Source organism: Salvelinus fontinalis, chromosome 2, assembly GCF_029448725.1.
Source record: "Salvelinus fontinalis isolate EN_2023a chromosome 2, ASM2944872v1, whole genome shotgun sequence".
Taxonomy (NCBI): domain Eukaryota; kingdom Metazoa; phylum Chordata; class Actinopteri; order Salmoniformes; family Salmonidae; genus Salvelinus; species Salvelinus fontinalis.
Genome location: NC_074666.1, coordinates 85,096,760 through 85,124,720, shown reverse-complemented (window position 1 = coordinate 85,124,720; position 27,961 = coordinate 85,096,760). Strand labels below are relative to the sequence as shown.

The window sequence follows — 27,961 nt, the reverse complement described above, 5'->3', positions numbered from 1 at the left end:
AGTTTGTTATTAAGGCACATAAAAGTTCACATGTTCAAGAAGGCATTTCTGACAAAAAACGCATTTTGATTTAAAAAAAGTTCTCCTGTGAAGTCGTGACTTGTGACATACGCCTAGTTTCCTGAACCGGGTCACAAATGGTCCAATTCACACACTTATCAAGAGAACATCCATGGTCATCCCTACTGCCTCTGATCTGGCGGACTCACTAAACACAAATGCTTTGTTTGTAAATTATGTCTGAGTGTTGGAGTGTGCCCCTGGCTGTCCGTCAATAAATAAAAAAGAACATTGTGCCATCTGGTTTGCTTAAAATAAGGAATTTGAAATTATTTATACTTTTACTTTTGATTCTTACGTATATTTTTGCAATTCCATGTACTTTTGCTACTTAAGTATATTTAAAACCGAACACTTTAATACTTTTACTCAAGTAGTATTTTACTGGGTGACTTTCACTTTTACTTGAGTCATTTTCTATTAAGGTATCTTTACTTTTACTCAAGTATGACAATTTGATACTTCTTCCACCACTGCACATAACCTGCATGGTATGCAATGCATAATGTTATTCAGAAGTTGAAGACTTTATATCAGTATTAGCTATCCATTAAAGGCCAGAATAATTTTCCTTCAGGGGCAGTGTTACATAATATTTCCAGGCTCAATCAATAGAGAGAAACTCATCATACACAAATAGCTTTAGCAAAACAACAACATTTATTCCAAAGACTATTATTGCCATAAGTAGATACAGACAGAGACAGCTCCTGGCCATGTGTTGTTAAGTAAGCTATGCACCCTCGTCCTCTGGTGAGTCATTGTTTGATTTACATTTCTAGAGAAGATGCCAGTTGAAAGAGGATGCTACTGAGAGATGAACAGTGACTTCTACAGAAAAGAGCAGATATCACTTCTGCCTGAATTCATAAACAAACTAAACTGTGATCTTAAGCAGATTTACTGGAAGGTAATGTCGTGAAATTCAGACATGTCAGCAACAAAACACACAAACAGTAGCAGTACGGCAGAATAGTAATATCTATTGGTGGGTGGATTGGTTACAGAGGTACAACACAGCAGAGGTATACTGTAGTGCTGGTGGAGAGGGTGGAGGCTGGAGGTTCCCCTTAGTGGGCCTGCTGGCTGGGAGTGAACAGCTTGTCCCATACCTCCACCTTCATGATGGCCCTGCCCATGGGGGACATGGTGACCTTGATGTCCAGGTAGTTCCCTTCATAGCTGATCCCTGAGCCATTGGCTTCTTCTCTTATGAAGCCTTTCTGGGTCTTTTCGTTGTACATCTCTTTATACAGTGACGCATCACAGGCTCGGCCCTTGTTGAAGATGCCCACAGCGAACCAGTTTTTGTAGATGTTGTAGTCCCAGGGCACACCGAACATGAGGGCCACCGTCTCGATGTAGTCGTTCCGGGACTTCTCAAAGAGGTCATAGGTCAGAACGCCATAGCTGCCCGTTGCCTTGGCGCTTGATTTGCTGAATGTGCAGACTTCGGTCTTTAGGGGGCGCACTGTGGGCTGGGGAGGGTGGTAGGTATCCCCACTCTCCAGGAATACCCTAGTGAGGACACACGCACAACGTTACGCTTTCATAATTTCCTTGAATGTACAGTGTGACAATAACAATAGTTTGGTAAAGTGTGTACTCACTTTGGGTTGATGAGACAGTAGTTGTTTGTGAGATTGGTGATCTCAATTGTGACATTCCTCCTGCTGCTCAGGTTAGCTACCACGGCCTCGGCTGACTCTGCCATTTTGGAGTGGTTCTGATATGTACCTCTTTAGTTCTATAATACAGAGATTAGCAGGGTTAAGCCTTTCAGTTAGGCTGCTATGCAGACATACATGTGTGGTTGACCCCCTGGAATGCCGAGAGGATCTGTATTCATATCGGATCCAATTCCATCCAAAAACGTACTGTAGAATACAGTTACTGTAAGTGTCCCTCTGAAAACCTTCACTCTTCGGTACAACATGCCCTGCTCAGTGTCAAGAGGTTTTCCCCAGAATCAAATACAGTAGAGAACTTTTCAAATTTCAAAAGCAATTTCTTCTCCTCTGTTGGCCGTTTGCCTGATGACACACGACACGCACAGGTTTTAAACAGCCAGTTTAGAATGGGAGATGTAAGAAAAGCCTGAGAACTTGTGTGTAATAAGGAATATTTCAAAGCAGTTCTCAACAATAACAAGATGGCTGCTCACTCTGCTCGGCTCATTAGGAAAGCTGGCTCTTTAATTACATTACTAAGTAACGGTGCAATAAGCAGTTCAGAGAGGGGAAACCTAGAGAAAATCCATTCCACTTTCATTTGCAGGGAAAACGGACACAAATTAAACAGATGTCTCATGTAAACTGTACTAATAGATTCACATATGCCCAGTAATGAATCTCTAAATTGTCATCATATCAATGGTTCCTGGGGAGAACCAAATGGAAATACGATTTGTGTTAAAAATGTTCATGGGAAGGGATCAAATGTAGGTGGAATACTGTCAATCTTACAATTCCTATTTAACCTCTAGTTCTACTTATTCCAGTAATACTCATAGTGGTCATGAAAAGGAGTAATATCTTACCTGTAAAAGTAATAGGAGTAATATCTTACCTGTAAAAGTTATAGGAGTAATATCTTACTTGTAAAAGTAATAGGAGTAATATCTTATCTGTAAAAGTAAAATTAGTAATATTTTACCTGTAAAAGTAATAGGAGTAATGTCTTACCTGTAAAAGTTATAGGAGTAATATCTTACTTGTAAAAGTAATAGGAGTAAAATCTTACCTGTAAAAGTAATAGGAGTAATATCTTACCTGTAAAAGTAATAGGAGTAATATCTTACCTGTAAAAGTTATAGGAGTAATATCTTACCTGTAAAAGTAATAGGAGTAATATCTTACCTGTAAAAGATATAGGAGTAATATCTTACTTGTAAAAGTAATAGGAATAATATCTTACCTGTAAAAGTAATAGGAGTAATATCTTACCTGTAAAAGTTATAGGAGTAATATCTTACCTGTAAAAGTAATAGGAGTAATACCTTACCTGTAAAAGTTATAGGAGTAATATCTTACCTGTAAAAGTAATAGGAGTAATATCTTACCTGTAAAAGATATAGGAGTAATATCTTACTTGTAAAAGTAATAGGAGTAAAATCTTACCTGTAAAAGTAATAGGAGTAATATCTTACCTGTAAAAGTAATAGGAGTAATATCTTACCTGTAAAAGTTATAGGAGTAATATCTTACCTGTAAAAGTTATAGGAGTAATATCTTACTTGTAAAAGTAATAGGAGTAATATCTTACCTGTAAAAGTTATAGGAGTAATATCTTATCTGTAAAAGTAAAATTAGTAATATCTTACCTGTAAAAGTAAAATTTGTATTATCTTACCTGTAAAAGTAAAATGAGTAATATCTTACCAGTAAAAATAAAATGAGTAATATCTTACCAGTAAAAATAAAATTAGTAATATCTTACCTGTAAAAAACTTCTCTCAGCGTGTTCTCTCAGCTCTAAAGTTTGCACCTGAAAGGAGCTTTTTTTTCAATCCAGGAAACAGTTTCACTACTCTGTCAAACACTCTCAGAACACCCCCCCCCCCCCCAACAACATTATGTTGTCTCGCTCGGTGGGAACGAGTCCGTACCACACCCTAATCTGGGTTGGAGCTGGCAGACCAGAACAATAGATGGTTTCTGGGGGATAAAGGCCCATTATGTAAGCAGGGAGCAGTCACTCTGCAGTATACTCCGTTTCTCATGATAGATTATGTGTGACTGGATGCTTGACTGACTTGGAGGAATTGAGTGATGCGTTACAATGGCATTGTGCAACAGAGGCACTGAAAAAGCTGAACAAGTAATACATGCACCCCTGAAGCTACGGTCATCTCTTATATGGTGCAGTTCTACAGGACGATGGACAAGGCAAGAGACCAATAACCATATAAATCCTGACAGGATAATGATCAATTCTGAGCCAATAGTCACTGAATCACATTGGATTATTGTATTATGGCTAGTATAAAGTTTCTTCGTGATTCAATGAAAACTGACATTTCTAGGAAATTGAATTCAATGTATAACCATTTATTCTTAATGGTAAATATTAATGATACATGAAAGTGTTCAATAGATCGGGTGTGTAAGTACATGTTAAAGGTTATCACTAAAACATCTTACACCAATTCATTGTTAAACGTTTTATTAAAACAAACATGTACAGGTGCAGAAAAAGACACCGAATCAAATATTGTGAACAATTAGACAGTAATATCTTCCAGTTGATAAAGATTTATTAATTGGATAACATTAACCACTTAAGTTGGTTGATTCGTTCATTATTATATTTAGTACATGATTATGTATGAATATAAACTTGTTCCCTGCTGTGAGTTGGAAAAATGGCTCAGCTACCAGCTTGTCTACCCTTATTTTTGCCCCATTTTATCATAGAGCTCCACCTTAATGATGGACTTCCCAATATTGGACATGGTGGCCCTCAGGTCTACGTGTTGGGCCTTGTACTCCACCCCTGACCCATTGGCCTCTGATCGGACAAACTTGCTAAAGTCCTTCTCCTTGTACATGTGGTTGTACAGTTGCTTGTCGCAGGCGCGTGCCACGTCGAAGACGCCCACCCCTAGCCAGTTCTTGTAGAAGTTGTAGTCGTAGGGCACGGAGAACATGATGGCCATGCGTTCTGAGCACACGCGGCTCTGCATGTGGAAAAGGTCGTAGGTCAGGACCCCCACGGCGCCCGTGGCTGTGTCATCATCCTTGGTGAAGGAGCACACCTCTGTCTTGGGGGTGCGGACGGTGGGCTGGGGTGGGTGGTAGCAGTAACCACTGGACATATACACCCTGGGGGGGTAGAAATGGGAATGGGGTGTCATTAAAGTTCTAGTTCATTATCTGAACATTCATGTTGCTGATAAAATGCAAAACCTTACAACTGGACTTAAAGTTGTGTGAAAATATACTTTTTAACTTTTAGGATCACTGTCCCTCTACTTTTAGTCATTTCACTCTTCTTTTCTTCCTATCCAGCCACTCTGTGCTGATGGATGGAGTGTGAGTGCTGCTATGGATTCGTAAGCAACACAGAGTGAGCCAGCGTGCAGTGTGCAATGAGCCACATTGTGTCACTTCGTGATGGATAGGTGGATGTACTCAAAGCCACGTTACACATGAAAACCACCCATCCAAGAGAAGCCTGCCATAAAATATATTTACTCTGAGAAATTCCACCGAAAAGTAACAGACAAATAACAATCTGGGGATGGTCAGCTGGTTTGTTATTTGGTTAAGTAATTTCATTTCCATAGTGGTATACTGTATGTAATGTAAGGAGATTAGAGTATTGAATACCAACATACTTGGGGTTGATGAGACAGTAACCGGTGGTGACATTGGTGAGCTCTATAGTACAGTTCCTGTTGGTGGTTAGAGTGGCTGAAACGGCCTCTGCGTTCTCTGGCATCTTGGCTGGTCTGAGCGAGTTAGAGGGGAAAAAGCTGTCTCGTGGTATTTAGATGTGTGGAAAGAGAGTACGTCTGGAGTGTAAAGATAATGACAGCTGAAGACATAATATTTCTCTCATGAGAGTAGCTTTGCCAACACAATCAAAATAACATGAATTAAAAATCTCTTTAAACTTCCCTTCAAACTCGAACGTCAGAACGGTTTGCAGGCGTGTCTCTAAAAGTTTAGGCAAGGTAGCAAACGAACCGTTCTGATCCCAATGCATCACTTGCTAAATATTGTAGCAGGCAGAAGATGTGAATTATGATGAAGACAATGTAAGGATATTCACCTTCTAAGTTCAGAAAACTCCAGTTGTGTCAGGCAGAGTAGAGTAGATTTGTGTTTCCCCAGACTGGTGGAGGAGAGGTGGAATTGGCTGAAGTCACGCCTACTCCGATTACACTTTTGCGTGTTAGTGCACAAACACAGGTGTGGCACGGAACACAGAAAATGAGGCATACTTTTGAACGAGAGCAGCCGGGAAAAGAACGAAAAACCGGAAATACTGCATACCAATGTAATAGTTTTGACTTTTCCTGTATTTATTGGTGTTATGCTGGCTGCTGCCAGTTCTATTACATCAAATACTATGGGAGAAGATATTTTAGATAAAAAAGTAAGGGATTTGTGCTAATGAGACTGTTGTAACAAATGCTATCCATACAGCCAGCGCTACAATACTCATAGGACATTCCGTAGTACTGTGTCTTGTGCTCTGACATGATGAGGGAGAAGAAATGAAACATTGTTGCTGGTATCACTGCAGGTCTGTGAAAGATGTGGGTTCTGCATCTGTGCATGTGCATGTACCGACATGTAACAGATTCCTCACAGCCAGGTACCACCCTATCACAGCAACGCATTGCGACACAGCCTTTGACACACCCCAGCTTCACAAACCTCTCCCTCAGTCACACTTGTCAATAGAAAAATAAACATACCCTTCTTTTAATGTAAAAACTGAGCGGGGCAATAATTACTCAGCATCAATTGAGAAACCCAGTGGATACTGGACGCCACAAATGTGCTACAAATGTGTGCTTTGGAAACCCATGTAATTGTCTACGGTTGCATCCCAAATGGCAGCCTATTCCCTATATAGTTAAAAAAAAAATGATTTCACCTTTATTTAACCGGGTAGTTGAGAACAAGTTCACATTTACAACTGCGACCTGGCCAAGATAAAGCAAAGCAGTGCGACACAAACAACAACACAGGGTTACACATGGAATAAACAAACATACAGTCAATAATACAATAGAAAAAGTCTATATACAGTGTGTGCAAATGAGGTAGGATGAGGTAGGTAAGGCAATAAATAGGCCATAGTGGCGAGATAATTACAATATAGCAATTAAACACTGGAGTGATAGATGTGCAGAAGATGAGTGTGCAAGTAGAGATACTGGGGCGCAAAGGAGCAAAATAAATAAAATAAATAACAGTATGGGGATGAGGTAGTTGGATGGGCTATTTACAGATGGGCTATGTACAGGTGCAGTGATCTGTGAGCTGCTCTGACAGATGATGCTTAAAGTTAGTGAGGGAGATATGAGTCTCCAGCTTCAGTGATTTTTGCAGTTTGTTCCAGTCATTGGCAGAAGAGAACTGGAAGGAAGGACGGCCGAAGGAGGAATTGGCTTTGGGGGTGACCAGTGAAATATACCTGCTGGAGCGCGTGCTAAGGGTGGGTGCTGCTATGATGACCAGTGAGCTGAGATAAGACGACGCTTTACCTAGCAAAGACTTAGAGATCGCCTGGAGCCAGTGGGTTTGGCAACAAATATGAAGCGAGGGCCAGCCAACGAGAGCATACAGGTCGCAGTGGTGGGTAGTATATGGGGCTTTGGTGACAAAACGGATGGCACTGTGATAGACTGCATCCAATTTGCTGACTAGAGTGTTGGAGGAAATTTTGTAAATGACATAGCCAAAGTCAAGGATCGGTAGTATAGTCAGTTTTACTAGGGTATGTTTGGCAGCATGAGTAAAGGATGCTTTGTTGCAAAATAGGAAGCCGATTCTAGATTTAATTTTGGATTGGAGATGCTTAATGTGAGTCTGGAAGGAGAGTTTACAGTCTAACCAGACACCTAGGTATTTGTAGTTGTCCACATATTCTACGTCAGAACCGTACAAAGTAGTGATGCTGGATGGGCGGGCAGGTGTGGGCAGGGATCGGTTGAAGAGCATACATTTAGTTTTACTTGCATTTAAGAGCAGTTGGAGGCCATTGAAGGAGAGTTGTACGGCATTGAAGCTCGTCTGTAGGTTAGTTAACCCAGTGTCCAAAGAAGGGCCAGAAGTATACAGAATGGTGTCGTCTGCGTAGAGGTGGATCAGAGAATCACCAGGAGCAAGAGCGACATCATTGATGTATACAGAGAAAAGAGTTGTCCCGAGGATTGAACCCTGTGGCACCCCCATAGAGACTGCCAGAGGTCCGGACAACAGGCCTTCCGATTTGACATACTGAACTCTATCGGAGAAGTAGTTGGTGAACAGGCAGTCATTTGAAAAACCAAGGCTGTTGAGTCTGCCAATAAGAATGTGGTGATTGACAGAGTCGAAAGCCTTGGCCAGGTCGATGAATACAGCTGCACAGTATTGTCTCTTATTGATGGCGGTTATGATATTGTTTAGGACCTTGTGCGTGGCTGAGGTGCACCCATGACCAGCTGGGAAACCAGATTGCATTGCAGAAAAGGTACGGTGGGATACGAATTGGTCAGTGATCTGTTTGTTAACTTGGCTTTAGAAGACCTTAGAAAGGCAGGGTAGGATAGATATAGGTCTGTAGCAGTTTGGGTCTAGTGTCTCCTCCTTTGAAGAGGGGGATGACCGCAGCAACTTTCCAATCTTTGGGGATCTCAGACGATACGAAAGAAAAGTTGAACAGGCTAGCAATAGGGGTTGCAACAATTTCGGTGGATAATTATAAAAAGAGAGGGTCCAGATTGTCTAGCCCGGCTGATTTGTAGAGGTCCAGATTTTGCAGCTCTTTCAGAACATTAACTATCTGGATTTGGGTGAAAGAGAAATGGGGGATGCTTGGGAAAGTTGCTGTGGGGGGGTGCAGGGCTGTTGACCAGGGTAGGGGTAGCCAGGTGGAAAGCATGGCCAGCCGTAGAAAAATGCTTATTGAAATTCTCAATTATAGTGGATATAGTGATCCCTATGGGCCCTGGTCAAAAGTAGGGCACTGTAAATGGAATAAAGTGCCATTTGGGACACACTAAATGCTGTGAGATGTGCTGGTGTAATTGGACCGTTGCTGACTGCTGTAATAGTGCTGCCAGATTTCAGACTTCACCAGATGGCGCCAAACATGCACTTACAGTTTGAATGGTCAGCCTTATGGACAAATAGAACTTGCTTTACAAAGGTCGCAATGCTTTCAGAAATGCACTGCTGCTTCTGTGTTGTAGTTTGAACTTTCAATATCAGAAGTTAACATTTATTCATGCACAGATTTTATAGAGTACTGTGAAAATGTCCTCTGAATTTCATGTTATGGTCAATAACAATAACTGTGAATCACAGGAGGTTGGTGGCACCTTAATTGGGGAGGACGGGCTCGTGGTAAAGGCTGAAGCGGAATTAGTGGAATGTTATCAAATACATCAAACACATGGTTTCCATGTGTTTAATGCCATTCCATTTGCTCCATTCCAGCCATTATAATTATCCGTCCTCCACTCAGCTGCCTCCGCTGCTGTGAACACAGGACACACAGCAACCTTCAGCCATAAGGACTAGAGTCACAATGTTAAATGCATCTTGGTAATTGTGTTTGTGTAAGTGGGATATGTTAATACAAAAAATCTTAACCTAATCGTATTAGTCATGCTATTTACATTCAAAGTCCTCTTTAAACTTACACACCCCAAAACTAAAAACCACAACCGGATAAGAGCTGAAGACACAATAAACATTCGACAAGATGCAGTGAAAATCCAATAGTCGGTCACAGTAATTGTTATAGTTTATACCTTGATTGTCTTTTATCTTTGTCACTGGGGTTTATCCGTGACTGAAGAACTGCATATTAAACTATTATTACTCATGCATAGAGCTCAAAGTTTCTGAAATATCATTGTTCCGTATATAGAACCATTTTTTTATTGACCTAACACACCTACTGTATATCAATCTTTGATGCTTGGTTGATGGCAAATTGCTATGGAATGTTCTACACATTGCACATGTAGGGAATAAAATATAGATTGAGTTTGAGAGAGAGAGAAAGACAGTGAGAGAGAGAAGGAGAGAGAGAGAGAGATCAAATCACATTTTATTTGTCACATGCGCTGAATACAACTGGTGTAGACTTTACGGAGAAATGCTTATGAGCCGTTCCCAACGATCCAGAGTTGAAAAATAAAATAGTGACAGAAAAGGAATCAAATAAAGTACACAAGAATAGAGGTATGTGCAGGAAGTACCAGAACAATGTGCAGGGGTACGAGGTATTTGAGGTATTTGAGGTATTTGAGTATACACTATTAGGCAGGGTAAAGCAACCAGGCATCAGGATAGATAATAATACGAATGAAATAAAGAACAAAGAGAGAGAAAGAGGGAAACAGATAGAGTGACTGAGGCACTCTGACTACTGCTTGCTTCCAGACTGTCTATGCCAAACTTGTATGTTGCCCCATCCCTGATGCACCATATCCAAGACTGATACTAGCAGACATCCATCTATAGTATATCTGGAATGTCAGACTAGTTTGTCCGGTGTTTCCTTTTTCTATCATCTGTCCTGGTCTTAGTCCAAATTTGAACATTTTGGTTCCAACCACTGTGTCTTTGTGAGACGCAGAGTAGGTGAACGGATGATCCCCGCATGTGTGGTTCCCACCGTGAAGCATGGAGGAGGAGGTGTGATGGTGTGGGGGTGCTTTGATGGTGACACAGTCAGTGATTTATTTAGAATTCAAGGCACACTTAACCAGCATGGCTACCACAGCATTCTGTAGCGATACGCCATCCCATCTGTTTTCAAATCAAATCAAATCAAGTTTATTTTATATAGCCCTTCGTACATCAGCTAATATCTCGAAGTGCTGTACAGAAACCCAGCCTAAAAGCCCAAACAGCAAGCAATGCAGGTGTAGAAGCACGGTTTTGCGCTTAGTGGGACTATCATTTGTTTTTCAACAGGACAATGATCCAACACACCTCCAGGCTATGTACGGGCTATCTAACCAAGAAGGAGAGTGATGGAGTGCTGCACCAGATGACCTGGCCTCCACAATCACCCGACCTCAACCAAATTGAAATGGTTTAGGATGAGTTGGGATGAGTTGGGAACTCCTTCAAGACTATTGGAAAAGCATTACAGGTGACGCTGGTTGAGAGAATGCCAAGAGTATGCAAAGCTGTCACCAAGGCAAAGGGTGGCTACTTTGAGTATCTCAAATATAAAATATATTTTGATTTGTTTAACACATTTTTGGTTACTACAGGATTCCATATCTGTTATTTCATAGTTTTGAAGTCTAAAATGTAGAAAATAATCAAAATAAAGAAAAACCCTTGAATGAGTAGGTGTGTCCAAACTTTTGACTGGTACTGTATATATACATACATATATTAAAATACAAAAACACATTCATGGGAAGCACAAATGAAACATCACCCAGAAGAACAGTTACATTCCTCGACAAATAAGTCTACAGTCAATACTTTAAATTGCCAGAAAGGCACCAGAACATCAAGATTAAATGTATTTGGAATTTTGTTCAAGCAATACGGTGCATTAAAACTAAAATACCCTCGGAACCTCAAGAGTTGAGGTTCCCAATCCTGTGAATGGGTTAGGCAACTCAAGTGTCTATACTTCAACAGCAGAGTTAGATAAAATGGAAGTATATGATGTAGGGCCCACACAAAGGGAGTATTATAGAGATCTACGGGTCTTTAACGAAGTCCAGACAACCTTTTGATACAGGATGCAGTGATGAGTATCACAACTGTCACCTGTAAGAAAACGAAGGGCACTTTGGTGGTGAGAATCCAAAGGTTTAAGACTATTAGCAGCTGCCCTTTGATAAATAACATCACATAATCAAGAACGGATGAAAAGGTTGACTGAATAATCTGCTTCCTACTGCTCAGAGAAAGGCACAATCTGTTTCTGTAGAAAAAGCCAACTTTAAATCTTAGCTTCTTATCTGGCTCATCTATATGTTTTTGAAACGTCAAATCCATATCAATCCAAATGCCTAAGTATTCATTTGCGGGAACATGTTCTATTGGAGAACCATGTAATGAGTGAACATGTAGGTCATGTGAAACAAGAGTTTAAAAATAACGTGTCTTTTGTTTTGCCTGAGAACCTTAACTTAGCGCCAACAGTTTCATTCCAGTATAGAAGAAATGCTAAATTGTCTAACCAACAAGGATTGTGATCCAATGATTGTATGCAAATTCACCATTTTACATATCATATTATGGCTGTGCAGAAGTCATATAAATGCATAGGTCTCTGTGAATTAACTATTTTGATGAATCCTTTCAAGCCATCGGAATAGTCTGTAAAAGGTAAAGGTTCTCAAACGTGGGGTAATGGGTGGAGGGGGAGGCGGGAGGAGAGGGGGATTATGTCGACTTCGGCGTTTGATTCATTTTGGCCTGAGACCTATCTCTGGTGACGGCGGTAGGAGCGGGGAGAGGAGAGAGAGGAGGGAGGAGCGTGCTGATTGATTGCCGCAGGGGGAAGCAAGGTTCTGCACGTTACCTTTTTGATGAATAGGCTGTCAGGGCCCGCGAACAACCAAATATGGCCCCGTAAATGAATGTTTAAGCGGTTATGCTATAAGTATAAATATTAAACGTCCATTAAGGGGGATTACACTTGGTGCCACTTTGAAAAGGGACAATAAAAGGACTAGGGGGGAGGAGGGGGAGAAAATAACCCTGAACAGTGCAGGTGCATGGCTGCTTGTGTGTTTGTAATTCTCCTCTAACAAATGTTAGAATTCTCAGCAGCGGGGAAAAGTCCTTGACATTAATCTCATTTATTCTGTGTGTGTGTGTGTGTGTGTGTGTGTTTGCAGACCTGCGTGTGTTTTCAAGAGGCTCGAGAAGAGGAGGACTAAAGATAGGGAGGCTTTAACTTGACAGAGCATGCCAGTGCATCCCCCATCTCAAATTACAGAGCGATTAAAAGCATCCACGGTGGTACACTTGGAGTGAGAGTGCGAATAAACGCCTGGTTTAAAGATTATTTGTGCTCAGCATGGAATAAATCCCCCTCCAAAGAGAAATCAATAGCGCTGTGCTGTATGAATACATTTGTGTCACTGCCTGCCGAGGGGACAAGGAGAGGAAGCCTTGCTCAAAATGACTAAAACCCACAAATTCCAAACGATCAGTGCTGATCCAGGGAGGAAAGCCTGGTCAAGTAAGAAGGCATTGGGAGCAAAACCAGTTCAATATGGAATTTAAAATCATAGGCCCAACCGTCTTCAGTCCATTTAGTGACAGGCATAACAAGACATACCGTAATCCAAATTGAATACTAACAGCTCTATTTCACGTACACATCCCTCCCAATGTGATTTCAATCTGTTAGAACTCAGTAAGAGAATATTCAAATTGGCAGTTTAGGAATCAGTAACTTTTGAAGCTTCTGCATTTGATTTGTCTAAATATGCAAATATATTCAACAAGCATTTTTTCAAGTAAGCACATTCCATTTAATGTTTGGCAAACATCCCCTTTTTTTCTCACCCCCCTCCCATATGTGTTTTTCACCCTCATTTGAGTAATGGCTAATCTTTTTCAATTGGGCACAGATCTTTTCTGCTTAATTATTATGCCAACTATACCAAAACAAAAACTAAATTGCACAAATTCTCTCTCTCTCTCTCTCTCTCTCTCTCTCTCTCTCTCTCTCTCGCTCTCTCTCAAATATACTGTACACTCTGGCTCTGCTGGGAGTGTCTTTGTTTTTCCATAGTCCATGTAAAAGGACTCAACATCTCTGTCTGTCTGTCTGTCTGTCTGTCTGTCTGTCTGTCTGTCTGTCTGTCTGTCTGTCTGTCTGTCTGTCTGTCTGTCTGTGTGTCTGTGTCTGTGTCTGTGTCTGTGTGTCTCTCTCTCTCTCTCTCTCTCTCTCTCTCTCTCTCTCTCTCTCTCTCTCTCTCTCTCTCTCTCTCTCTCTCTCTCTCTCTCTCTCTCTCTCTCTCTCTCTCTCTCTCTCTCCTCTTCCTTGTTGCACGACCAATACACGACATTACACACTTAGTAATTAGTGGCCTGCGTAGGCCATTTACTGAATTACCTTCAAACATTGACACACGATCTGCATGTAAGTGAAATGGTTCTATTGAATAGTTGCTGTGCATTTCCACATCCTCAGACTGTGCTCACTCATCCTCAGATTGGCTAAATGATGAACGCCAGCTCTCTGTCTGGGACTGATCCTCTGACAGCAAGACAGACAGGAGATCAATACACACAACTGCCCATCTCATCTCTGTTCTGTGCATTGGCTTTTCCTTCTCTTCTCCACAACTGCCCATCTCATCTCTGTTCTGTGCATTGGCTTTTCCTTCTCTTCTCTTAAACCCCCGACCCAACCCATGCCCTGCCACTCCGTCCCCTCTACAAACACATGCCGTCCCCTCCCCTCCTTCCAACCCATCCACCTCCACTTCGCTCAGTCCTCCGTCCTGTTTTATAAAAAATTTGATCCCATTGACCCAAAAGCCGATGGGAAGCGTTGCTCTATAAACAGACTGATGCTCAATAGGAGGCGCTGAGCCCCCCAGGAAGGGAACGACTGCTGTAGTGGACAGGTGTGTTACTGATGGAGGTAGTGGAGGGGGGCGGGAGAAGTGTGGGTGGGGGGACATCTAGCATCTGAGTAGTTTGGCATCATTTATCAGTTTTATTGCTTTACTGTCTTGTTGCTATCTGCCACCCTCCCTGGCCAACCCCCACTGCCCTTCCTGCACCCGTGACCCCTGTTCCTACGCCACGTTCCCTTCGATCAACTCCAGGTTCCTCCTGTGCAATTAAGCGGCGGCAGAGGGCGGGTAGATGAAAGGTGTGACATTTTGCTTTTGACTGCAGATGAATTCGGAGCGACGGAACGAACGGATGTGTCCAGGCGTAAATATGGATTTATTTTCCCTGCGTTCCCACACTAGTCCACTTTCCTCACTCCCGCTCTCCGAAGTGATGGGACCTGGCTTTAAGAAAGGGCGACATGTGCCTCAGACTCATCCTAAATCATGAGTTGACAGTTTAAAAGGGCACGATGCAATGGATGTTTTTTTTTCTGTCTCCATGGTTATTTTTCCCACTCGATAAGCTGGGCTATGTGTTTTGCACATGTTTGTGTATTTGGTGGAGAGAGTATGTGTTACTGTTTCTCAAAAGGGAGTGTTTGTTGTTGTTGAGTATCTCTCTCCTCCTTGAATCCCTCCTAGTTACGGTTCCTTCTGTCTTTATAGTGTCAGTCATAGAGTGCGTGTGATAGCTGTACTGATGGACAGATGCCATTGGTTGAGATGGAGCAGGGCAGCATGAAGGCTGTGGGCCCTAAAAAGACTCCACCCAACCCAAGTCCAATTGTGTCACCCAAACACTAACAAACACTAATCATCTAATAATTAATGTTTGCTCACAGTCAGTCTCAACCCTCTCCTTAGGTCCCCTTAATCTTAAGGATCCGCCCCTTTTTTTTTAAATTTTTGCCTAAAATGACATACTCAAATCTAACTACCTGTAGCTCAGGACCTGAAGCAAGGATATGCATATTCTTGATACCATTTGAAAGGAAACACTTTGACGTTTGTGGAAATGTAAAATTAATGTAGGTGGATATAACACATTAGATCTGGTAAAAGATAATACAAAGATTTTCTTTTGTACCATCATCTTTGAAATGCAAGAGAAAGGCCATAATGTATTAATCCAGCCCAGGCGCAATTTTGATTTTGGCCACTAGAAGGCAGCAGTGTTTTTGCAAAGAGTTAGACTGATCCAATGAACCGTTGCATTTCAACATTTTGTATCAACACTACCCAAATGTGCCTAATTGCTTTTATGAATACATTTTCAACTTCATAACTGTGCAGTCTCCTCAAACAATAGCAGGCTATTCTTTCACTGTAAGAGCTACTGTAAATTGGACAGTGCAGTTAGATTAACAAGAATTTAAGCTTTCTGCCCATATCTGATATGTCTACGTCCTGGGCATTTGTTTTGTTACTTACAACCTCATGCTAATCACATTAGCCTACGTTAACTCAACCATCCTAAGGGGGACCCACCGATCCTGTAGAGGTTTTAACTTCACTAGGGTAGGGAGCAGCATTCGGAATTTTGGATGAAAAGCGTGCCCAAATGAAACTGCCTGCTACTCAGGCCCAGAAGCTAGGATATGCATATAATTAGTCGATTTGGATAGAAAACACTCTAAAGTTTCCAAAACTGTTAAAATAATGTCTGTGAGTATAACAGAACTGATATTGTGTTACGGCTTTCATATTCCTCCTCCTCGGACGAGGAGAGGCGAGAAGGATCGGACCAATACGCGGAGTGGTTAGTGTCCATAATTTATTAGCATTGAACTGAACACTATATGAAGCAAGATAACAAAATAGAAAATCAAACCGACAAACAGTCCCGTGTGGCACAACGACTACAGGGAAGACAAACACCCACAAAACACACGTGAAACCCAGGCTGCCTAAGTATGATTCTCAATCAGGGACAACGATTGACAGCTGTCTCTGATTGAGAATCATACCCGGCCGAACACAAACATCCCAACATAGAAAATCAAACATAGACAAAACCACCCAACTCACGCCCTGACCAACTAAATAAATACAAGAAAAAGGAAAACAGGTCAGGAACGTGACATATGGCAGGCGAAAACCTGAGGAAAATCCAACCAGGAAGTACTATTATTTTGAAAGGCTGTTTTTCCATTGAAAGCCTATCCATCATACAACGACTTAGGACCCAGTTCACGATATCTATGGTTTCCTTTACATGTGGCCAGTCTTTAGGCATTGTTTCAGGCTTTTACTCTGAAAAATGAGGGAGATACAGCACTTTCAATGAGAGGCCAGTGGAAATTTCCAGACATGAGTCCTGCCCATGATCGGGAACGCGCCTTTCTTGTTTCTCCTTTTCTATTGACGAAGCTTTTGTCCAGTTTAAATATTATTGATTATTTATGACAAAAACAACCTGAGGGTTGATTTTAAACATCGTTTGACATGTTTCTATTAACTTTTATTGTACTTTTTTGACTTTTCGTCTTGATGTTGAGAGCGCGCATTGTGCCTTTGGATTTCTGAACTAAACCCACCAACAAAACGGAGGTTTTTGGACATAAAGAGGGACATTATCGAACAAAACAAACATTTATTGTCTAACATGGAGACCTGGGAGTGCCACCAGATGAAGATCATCAAAGGAAAGTGATTAAATTTAACGCTATTTCTGACATTTGTGACACCTCTCCTTGGTTGGAAAATGGCTGTATGGTTTTTGTGGCTAGGCGCTGACCTAACATAATTGCGTTGTGTGCTTTCGCCGTAAATCCTTTTTGAAATCTGACACAGCGGTTGCATTAAGGAGAAGTTTATCTTTAAATGTATGTTAAACACTTGTATCTTTCATCAATGTTTATGATGAGTATTTCTGTAATTTGATGTGGCTCTCTGCATTTTCACCGGATGTTCGTTTGAGACAATGATTACTGTACATAACGTGCCAATTTCAACTGAGGTTTTTGGACATAAAGATTAACTTTATCGAACAAAACACACATTTATTGTATAACGTGAAGTCCTGTGAGTGCCATCTGATGAAGATCATCAAAGGTTAGTGATTAATTTAATTGCTATTTCTGACTTTTGTGAGCCCTCTCCTTGGCTGGAAAATGGCTGTATGGTTTTCTGTGACTAGGCGCTGACCTAACATAATCGCATGGTGTGCTTTTTCCGTAAAGCCTTTTTGAAATCGGACACTGTGGTTGGATTTACAAGAAGTTTATTTTTAAAATGGTGTATGATACTTGTATGTTTGATGAATTTTAATTATGGGATTTCTGTTGTTTTGAATTTGGAGCACTGCAATTTCACTGGCTGTTGTCGAGGTGGGACGCTAGGGTCCCACTTGTACCAGAGAGGTTAAAGGAAAAGTTTACCTAAATTCCAGAAACTCCCAAGTGATTCCGTACATTGAAACTAGTTCAGTGGAGTTTCCCCTCTCTCCCTCTCGCTCTTTCTCTGGAGTGCAGAACTGAGACAGCTGCAAAATTGAGTCACGTGACTTGTGACGTTGCTGGATGCAGGCCTCACTCTGCTCCGCAGTCAGTAATTGTAGGATTCACACATCTGCAAACTGTGGAAAAATTCAGTGTTTTATTGAAAGTGTACAGCTGAATTAGCTATTTTTGTTAAAAGTACTATCAGTTTTGAGTCAGGAAATGTATACCTTTCAACGTAAAATATTTGCAATTATTTTATACCATTATTTTATGTAGCAGATTGCCATGGCAGCGGAGATGGGTAACAACTGCACATGAGCGCCCTCGGGGAAACCCTGCTACTTAGAAACGTCACGATAATATGCCCTTATATGGAGGTTGGTGTCACATGTTTTTTGGGGGGTAGAACTAGTGAGGATATTGAAAGATGCAGTATGTAACTGTTGGGGTGACCCGAAAAAAAAAGAGGGTTCTAGATCGGTCATTCTCATTGAAAGCAAGTCTAAAAAGCGATAGATCGTGCACTATTTCTATGCTTTCTGTTTCACCTGGAAGACAGTACAGTGACATTATAGTTCTCTTAAAAAAACAACCAAGAACCTGTCTGATGACGTCAGGAGGAAGAGTAGCCTACTAGAGGGACGTTGACGTTGTCAAACCTTATTTAGTTGAGCCAGAGTAGCCTATTCTGACAAAAAATGTAGGCAAATTGAACTTCAGATGGCAACCACCGTTTTAGAAACCCCTTCCCCAGGATCAACACAGTCTGGTGGTTGAATGCACAAGACAAGAGATTTAAGTGCCTTTGAACGTGGTATGGTACGTCTACATGATATGGTGTAATGCTAATAACACAATAAGAACACCTCAAACGTCAAGGATTAGGCTACATACACCCAAACGCTTGCTTTCTCTTCTCAAACACACCTTTGTATTTTGGCACTGTGCCAGATCCAGTCAATGGAAATACAGTAGAAACAGCTGTTTCTTTTAGTACCCTTCATTTTCTGCCCCCATAATTTCAGATTGCACATCTCGTTCCTTTTCATCGTTGCTGAAGTGCTTGCTACACACACACACACAGCGATGTAAAGTTGGCTGCAGGAGTTTGTACATCGTATTTACTACTTCTAATTGCTGCTAACCATTTTCTGCATCTCGATGTATCTTTTACCGGAAACTGTGACATTTTGTGTCTTCTTCCATTTATTTCCTGTATAAAGTGCAGCCAGGGAGCAAACACCAGCCTGCTCTTGCTACCATCAATTTTCAACTTTGAATAACTAACTTTACTTGTCATAAGGCTAACTCTACGAACTTTCGCAACAGCTCCTTCTCCCACCAAGTAAAATTGTGACATCAAGCTCCATATTGTAACGGCTTTCCTCCTCCTCTTCATCTTCGGAAGAGGAGGAGTATTGAGGGAACCAAGGCGCAGCGTAGTGAAATGACATTTTATTAACGAAAAAACACGAACTTGAATAAACTAACAAAAATAACAAACGGTGTAGACAGACCTATACGACGAACTCACATAAAACAAGAAGAACGCAGGAATAGGACAATTAGACTACACAAACCGAACAAACCGTAAACAGTCCAGTATGGTGCAAACAATTACACAGACACTGAAGACAATCACCCACAACGAACACTGTGACAACGCCTACCTAAATATGACTCTTAATTAGAGGAACGCCAAACACCTGCCTCTAATTAAGAGCCATACCAGGCAACCCAAAAACCAACACAGAAACAGAAAACATAGAATGCCCACCCAAACTCACGTCCTGACCAACTAACACATATAACAAACTAACAGAAATAGGTCAGGAACGTGACACATATAAGGGCATATCGTGAGTAGGGTGGTCCCCCAGGAGGACGCACATAGTTGTCGCCCATCTCCACTGCTGTGGCAATCTGCTACATAAAATAAGTATATAAAATTATCACAAATGTTTTAGGTGGCAAAGTGCGCGTTTTACTTTTGACAAAAATAGCTATTTTGTCCGCTTTCAATAAAAGAATGAATTTGTGAAGTTTGCAGATTTGTGAATCATGCATTCACTAACAACGGAGAAGAGCGAGGCCTGGATCCAGCAATGTCAAGTATCATATGACGTTTTTGTAGCCGTCTCAGTTCTGCAATCTAGGGAGCGAGAAGGGGAGAGGGCAAACTCAACTGAACTACTTTCAATTTATAGAATCACTTGGGAGTTTCTTGATTTTGGGTAAACTTCTCCTTTAAACTTTGCTTCAGACTGAAGTATAAATGGTCCTCAACTCTCAAGACCTGCTTTTGAATCACCAGAAGGAGAGGTTAATGGCATAATTATTCTAACAAACGTTTCAATGATATTTAAATGTCATACTTTGGAATATGAGCACAGAAGATACATGCAGTATGAGCCTTTGCACATTCAAATGGCAAACCTTTAAGGCATGTTGAAATTCTAGGCACATTCAGTAATAAATCTGTCAAATCTAATTTAATAGAGCACAGTAACCTTCATGGGCTATGCAAACTGCTATCATTTGATATAAATGTGATTTTCATGTAATTGGGACTGGCGAGTGGTGATCATTCCATCAATGTGATTTTTGTCTTCTTCAGTTCTTGGTTACCTGTCAGTAAGGGGAAAATAATCCCACTTTTCTAATACAGTATAATAACTAATTCACTTGCCTAATTATCATTTATGGAGGCAAATTAACATTTGTTTTAAGACACTGCTCTCTATAGTTGCCACAGTATGTCTATTCTTGTTTATAATTTATAGTAATTGCAAACGTATCAGTTGCGTGAAATTGTAGACATGATTGAGACGGTAAGAGAAATGTACCAGGGTATATCTGAAGACAGGGACATTGAATCATTCTCTACCACAACTACTAACACCATCTATTGTTTATTGATTGCTGATGACCTGTCATCCACAGAGGCTGAAGGTCAAAGTTCCTGCCTTCTCCTTCTCGCCAACGACCCCTTAAACTTGAGAAATCCATCATCAATATTGACACAGCTGCTCAGCTTCCAATGAAGACTGCTCCCCCCAAAAAGCATTAACAATGCCAGGTGCACCAGGTGCATATTTCTAGAAAGAAAAAAAATCTCCACTCAAGAAAACTTGATGAGTATGATCCCACTCCAATAGAAACAAGCTCATTTGAGGCAGCCTGTGAACATTGCAGTACGGGTGCTAAAACGTTTGCAGAGCTGCCTGCCATGATTGCCATCCATGGCAATTGAGATACTCGTAGAGGACACTTGAGTACCTGATTCATTAAGGTGGATTTTATACAACAAAGGGAGACAATGAAAAATAATGTTCTCCCGTGATTTGACCATAATACAGCTCTCTCTCTCTCTATCTCTCTCACTCTCCATTGGAGGAGGATGAGGTAGAACCAAATTAGTGGGTGTAAACATCAGAGCCAGACATTGGCCAGACAGAGAGACGGAGGCAGGCAGGTGCACTGAGCTCCTCTGTCTCTCTGTAGCTCCCTAGCTCAGCTTGCCAGTTCACAGAATGTCAAGCGTGCTCCAAACATGCTGCGTTTAGAGAGCGCAATGACACTCAACCTGCTCTGAGACGCAGGGAGGCCCTTGAGTGCTTCTTTCCTGTGTGTTCATCCACGGAGCGATTTAATTCCATTGTTTATTTCCTCTTTCAAGCATTTGTAGGTTAGATACTGGCTCTATCCCTGGTGGAGCTTCTCAATATGTAGCTAGTGACTCAATAAAGTCTGGGGTTTGTCATTTGTCTGTCTGAGTGACATTGTGATGTGGCCACAGCCGTCTCACTGGCATACCCTGCTAAAATCAAATGTCATTTTATTCATTCGTCACATGCGTCGTAAACAACAGGAGCAGACTAACAGTGAAACTCGTCCTTGTAGGCCCTTGCCAACAATACAGAGAGAAAGAAAATAGAGAAATAATAGAAAAGTAAAACACGTAATAATAAAAGTAATAATAAATACACAATGAGTAGCGATAACTTGGCTATGTGCATAGGGTACCAGTACCGAGTCGATGTGCAGGAGTACGAGATAATTGAGGTAGATAAGGGAATAAAGTGACAGATGATAACAGTAGCAGCAGTGTATGTGATGAGTCAAAAGATATTCCGAGTAGCTACAGTATTTGGTTAACTACTTAACTAACTATTTAGCACTATTTAGCAGGCTTAGAGGTAGAAGCTGTTCAGATGCATGTTGGTTCGAGACTTGGTCCATTGGTTCCGCTTGCCGTGCGGTAGCAGAGAGAACAGTCTATGACTTGAGTGGCTGAAGCCTTTGACAATTTGTAGGGCCTTCCTCTGACACTGCCTGGCATAGAGATCGTGGATGGCATGGAGCTCGGCCCCTGTGATGTACAGTATTAGGCTGTACATACTACCCTCTGTCGCGCCTTGCCAAGCAGCCAGTCAAGATGCTCTCAGTGGTGCATCTGAGGACTTTCTGAGGATCTGAGGACCCAAATCCTTTCAGCCTCCTGAGGGGGAATAGGCCTTGTTGTGCCTTCTTCACGGCTACATTAGTGTGTGTGGACCATGGTAGATCCTTAGTGATGTGTACACAGAGGAACCTGAAGCTCTAGCATGTCATATGAATGTTAGATTACATGGAACACTCAATGTTGGACAACATCGGTTTCCCTTCTTTATTGGCTTGATCGACCAATCGCGGGGGGACAAAGCATCCATCAGACAACGACAGGACCAATCAGGAGCATTGATCCACTAAGGCTCCCAATCAGCAATAATCAGCCCGCTCTTTAGCCCAGAGGATACCAGACTATTGATCTTAACATAGTCTCTTAACTCTTCAAGCATTCTTTTTCATTAGTACTGTGACCTAACAGCACACAGAGACAGTGAGAGAATTGCTCTGGAGAGGGAGAGAGAAAGACAGAGTGACTGAGTGAGAGAGAGACGGAGAGAGAGAAAGAAAGAGAGAGAGAGTGCAAGAGAGAGAGAGAGAGAGAGAGAGAGAGAGAGAGAGAGAGAGAGAGAGAGAGAGAGAGAAGCAGTGAATAAGCAGCCAGCAATTAAGAGACAGATGACAGTTGACATTCAAGGGAGTTCTCTGAGAAAGGGAAGGCGTTGGGAAGTTAAAGGCCAATTAGCCTCTTTCTGATAACTGAACCTCAAGAGAAGAAGAGAAAGTGTGTAAAAAAAATACAGTTTGTTGAGGAGATCAGTCATAACTTCCATGCAACATACAGAAAGACGTCTGGATATGTGGATCATGGATGCTTGTTCTTCCAGAGAGAAGGAGAGATGGAGGGAGATTGTGAGGATGAGATATGGATGGTGGGAAACACAGAGACCATTAAGGCTTTGTGGTTAGTGATGGGTCAGCTGAGGATAATGGTAGATCTGGCTGGATCTATCTACACACAAAAGCAGTTTGATGACCCAGCCAAAGTCATATTCAGTCTGCCTTTGAGAAAATAGCTGTGACTGTACTGAAAGGCCAAGAGGGGGAAGAGAGTTTCATTCTGTTGAAGCGGTCATCACCACTGAGCTAAAAATATCCCAAGCAGCCAGTGTTATATCACCCAAACCATAAGGATACAGTTACTGTTGTGTCTAAATGAGATGATTGATTGATCCAGCCATATTAAGTAGCATCAAAGGAATCTCTTGACATTCTGGAGAGAAACAATAACATTTATCAATATAGAATTGATTGAAATGGGAACATGATACCTATATTGCCTTTGAATGGGCCAAGTGAGGGTACTTTAGATTTGTCTTTACTGAATAAGAAAAACCGAGTCAATGCCTGTGGCTGGAAAATAAACACTACATTTGATTTACTTATTTCCCCCGATTAGCTTTAATCTCTGCCGAACTTCCCCAAAGGCCCTCTGCTTTAACTGAATGACTTTAGCTGTGTAATTGTTTTGGTCACGTTGGGGGGAAAGTCAGTAAGTGTATATGTGGGGGTGGATGGGGCTGTCTTGCCAGTGAGAGGAACCTGGGGAATAATCAGATTGATCTGGAGACAGAGAAACTTACAGCCTGTTTCTGTGTTGGCACAGAAACAAGAGCAACAACAGTGGGTACCTGATTAAGGCCTCACAGAGAGAGAGAGAGAGAGAGAGAGAGAGAGAGAGAGAGAGAGAGAGAGAGAGAGAGAGAGAGAGAGAGAGAGAGAGAGAGAGAGAGAGAGAGAGAGAGAGAGAGAGAGAGAGAGAGGAGAGAGAGAGAGAGAGAGAGAGAGAGAGAGAGAGAGAGAGAGAGAGAGAGAGAGAGAGAGAGAGAGAGAGAGAGAGAGAGAGAGAGAGAGAGAGAGAGAGAGAGAAATACACTACGGAAAAAGAGCAGCACGTCAGAAATCAGCTCAATGTAATTGAAGGAACCATAGACTCTAACCACTTCTGGGAAAATTGGAAAACACTAAACAAACAACAACATGAAGAATTATCTATCCAAAATGGAGATGTAAACCACTTCTCCAATCTTTTTGGCTCTTTAACAAAAAATAAAGAGCAAAAACATTTACAGGATCAAATACAAATCTTAGAATCAACTATTAAAGACTACCAGAACCCACTGGATTCTCCAATTACCTTGAATGAGCTACAGGACAAAATAAAAACTCTCCAACCCAAAAAGGCATGTGGTGTTGATGGTATCCTTAATGAAATGATCAAATATACAGACAACAAATTCCAATAAAACTCTTTAACATCATCCTTAGCTCTGGCATCTTCCCCAATATTTGGAACCAAGGACTGATCACCCCAATCCACAAAAGTGGAGACAAATTTCACCCTAATAACTACCGTGGGATATGCAGCAACCTTGGGGAAATCCTCTGCATTATCATTAACAGCAGACTCGTACATTTTCTCAATGAAAACAATGTACTGAGCAAATGTCAAATTGGCTTTTTACCAAATTACCGTACAACAGACCCTGTATTCACCCTGCACACCCTAATTGACAACCAAACAAACCAAAACAAAGGCAAAGTCTTCACATGTTTTGTTGATTTCAAAAAAGCTTTCGACTCAATTTGACATGAGGGTCTGCTATACAAATTCATGGAAAGTGGTGTTGGGGGTAAAACATACGACATTATAGAATCCATGTACACAAACAACAAGTGTGCGGTTACAATTGGCAAAAAACACACACATTTCTTCCCACAGGGCCGTGGGGTGAGACAGGGATGCAGTTTAAGCCCCACCCTCTTCAACATATATATCAACGAATTGGCGCGGGCACTAGAAAAGTCTGCAGCACCCGGCCTCACCCTACTAGAATCTGAAGTCAAATGTCTACTGTTTGCTGATGATCTGCTGCTTCTGTCACCAACCAAGGAACTCTTGAACGTGCCGTCCTTGGCCAGCTCTCCTGCTATCTCTCTCAGAATGACCCTCTTGATCCAAATCAGTCAGGTTTCAAGACTAGTCATTCAACTGAGACTGCTCTTCTCTGTATCACGGAGGCGCTCCGCACTGCTAAAGCTAACTCTCTCTCCTCTGCTCTCATCCTTCTAGACCTATCGGCTGCCTTCGATACTGTGAACCATCAGATCCTCCTCTCCACCCTCTCCGAGTTGGGCATCTCCGGTGCAGCCCACGCTTGGATTGCGTCCTACCTGACAGGTCGCTCCTACCAGGTGGTGTGGCGAGAATCTGTCTCCTCACCACGTGCTCTCACCACTGGTGTCCCCCAGGGCTCTGTTCTAGGCCCTCTCCTATTCTCGCTATACACCAAGTCACTTGGCTCTGTCATAACCTCACATGGTCTTTCCTATCATTGCTATGCAGACGACACACAATTAATCTTCTCCTTTCCCCCTTCTGATAACCAGGTGGCGAATCGCATCTCTGCATGTCTGGCAGACATATCAGTGTGGATGACGGATCACCACCTCAAGCTGAACCTCGGCTTGACGGAGCTGCTCTTCCTCCCGGGGAAGGACTGCCCGTTCCATGATCTCACCATCACGATTGACAACTCCATTGTGTCCTCCTCCCAGAGCGCTAAGAACCTTGGCGTGATCCTGGACAACACCCTGTCGTTCTCAACTAACATCAAGGCGGTGGCCCGTTCCTGTAGGTTCATGCTCTACAACATCCGCAGAGTACGACCCTGCCTCACACAGGAAGCGGCGCAGGTCCTAATCCAGGCACTTGTCATCTCCCGTCTGGATTACTGCAACTCGCTGTTGGCTGGGCTCCCTGCCTGTGCCATTAAACCCCTACAACTCATCCAGAACGCCGCAGCCCGTCTGGTGTTCAACCTTCCCAAGTTCACTCACGTCACCCCGCTCCTCCGCTCTCTCCACTGGCTTCCAGTTGAAGCTCGCATCCGCTACAAGACCATGGTGCTTGCCTACGGAGCTGCGAGGGGAACGGCACCTCCGTACCTTCAGGCTCTGATCAGGCCCTACACCCAAACAAGGGCACTGCGCTCATCCACCTCTGGCCTGCTCGCCTCCCTACCTCTGAGGAAGTACAGTTCCCGCTCTGCCAGTCAAAACTGTTCGCTGCTCTGGCACCCCAATGGTGGAACAAACTCCCTCACGACTCCAGGTCAGCAGAGTCAATCACCACCTTCCGGAGACACCTGAAACCCCACCTCTTTAAGGAATACCTAGGATAGGATAAAGTAACCCTTCTAACTCCCCCCCTTAAAAGAGTTAGATGCACTATTGTAAAGTGGTTGTTCCACTGGATATCATAAGGTGAATGCACGAATTTGTAAGTCGCTCTGGATAAGAGCGTCTGCTAAATGACTTAAATGTAAATGTAAGGAGGGGATACAGCAGCACCTAGATATTCTGCACAGATTCTGCCTGACCTGGGCCCTGACAGTAAATCTCAGTAAGACCAAAATAATGGTGTTCCAAAAAAGGTCCAGTCGCCAGGACCACAAATACAAATTCCATTGAGACACCATTGCCCTAGAGCACACAAAAAACTATACATATCTTGGCCTTAACATCAGCGCCACAGGTAACTTCCACAAAGCTGTGAACGATCTGAGAGACAAGGCAAGAAGAGCATTCTATGCCATCAAAAGGAACATAAAATTCAACATACGAATTAGGATCTGGCTAAAATACTTAAATCAGTCATAGAGCCCACTGCCCTTTATGGTTGTGAGGTCTGGGGTCCGCTCACCAACCAAGATTTCACAAAATGGGACAAACACCAAATTGAGACTCTGCATGCAGAATTCTGCAAAAATATCCTACGTGTACAGCGTAGAACACCAAATACTGCATGCAGAGCAGAATTAGGCCGATACCCGCTAATTATCAAAATCCAGAAAAGAGATGTTAAATACTACAACCACCTAAAAGGAAGCGATTCCCAAACCTTCCATAACAAAGCCATCACCTACAGAGAGATGAACCTGGAGAAGAGTCCCCTAAGCAAGCTGGTCCTGGGGCTCTGATCACAAGCACACCCCCACAGAGCCCCAGGACAGCAGCACAATTAGACCCAAACAAATCATGAGAAAACAAAAAGATAATTACTTGACGCATTGGAAAGAATTAACAAAAAAACTGAGCAAACTAGAATGCTATTTGGCCCTAAACAGAGAGTACACAGTGGCAGAATACCTGACCACTGTGACTGACCCAAACTTAAGGAAAGCTTTGACTATGTACAGACTCAGTGAGCATAGCCTTGCTATTGAGAAAGGCCGCCGTAGGCTGACATGGCTCTCAAGAGAAGACAGGCTATGTGCACACTGCCCACAAAATGAGGTGGAAACTGAGCTGCACTTCCTAACCTCCTGCCCAATGTATGACCATATTAGAGACACATATTTGCCTCAGATTACACGGATCCACAAAGAATTCGAAAACAAACCCAATTTTGATAAACTCCCATATCTACTTGGTGAAATACCACAGTGTGCCGTCACGGCAGCAAGATTTGTGACCTGTTGCCACAAGAAAAGGGCAACCAGTGAAGAACAAACACCATCGTAAATACAACCCATATTTATGCTTATTTATTTTCCCTCGTGTACTTTAACCATTTGTACATTGTTACAACACTGTATATATACATAACATGACATTTGTAATGTCTTTATTGTTTTGTAACCTCTGTATGTGTAATGTTTACTGTTCATTTTTATTGTTTATTTCACTTTTGTATATTATCTACCTCACTTGCTTT

At 42.1% G+C, this 27,961-nt stretch overlaps 2 protein-coding genes across 5 annotated transcripts; both read right to left on the bottom strand.

The window, feature by feature from the left end:
* Nucleotides 1-650: 650 nt before the first annotated feature.
* On the bottom strand, nt 651-4,143 carry LOC129829834 (DELTA-stichotoxin-Hcr4a-like). 2 transcript variants are annotated; one of them, XM_055891799.1, is made up of 3 exons: nt 3,499-4,143; nt 1,671-1,807; nt 651-1,578 (listed from the first exon to the last, which is right to left on the bottom strand). In XM_055891799.1, exons 2-3 carry the CDS (start codon nt 1,772-1,774, stop codon nt 1,131-1,133), a joined length of 552 nt encoding a protein of 183 aa, XP_055747774.1. In that variant the 5' UTR covers nt 1,775-1,807; nt 3,499-4,143; the 3' UTR covers nt 651-1,130. The 2 variants fall into 2 exon arrangements, with proteins under 2 accessions (XP_055747774.1, XP_055747783.1); XM_055891808.1 differs by lacking the exon at nt 3,499-4,143 and having other exon boundaries at nt 1,671-3,448.
* A 64-nt stretch (nt 4,144-4,207) lies between these two features.
* On the bottom strand, nt 4,208-6,098 carry LOC129829827 (uncharacterized). Of its 3 annotated transcripts, none has more exons than XM_055891766.1 (3): nt 5,836-6,098; nt 5,399-5,536; nt 4,208-4,883 (listed from the first exon to the last, which is right to left on the bottom strand). In XM_055891766.1, exons 1-3 carry the CDS (start codon nt 6,003-6,005, stop codon nt 4,451-4,453), a joined length of 741 nt encoding a protein of 246 aa, XP_055747741.1. In that variant the 5' UTR covers nt 6,006-6,098; the 3' UTR covers nt 4,208-4,450. The 3 variants fall into 3 exon arrangements, with proteins under 3 accessions (XP_055747741.1, XP_055747749.1, XP_055747759.1); XM_055891774.1 differs by having other exon boundaries at nt 5,399-5,512; XM_055891784.1 differs by having other exon boundaries at nt 5,399-5,575; nt 5,836-5,923.
* Between the last annotated feature and the right edge of the window lie 21,863 nt (nt 6,099-27,961).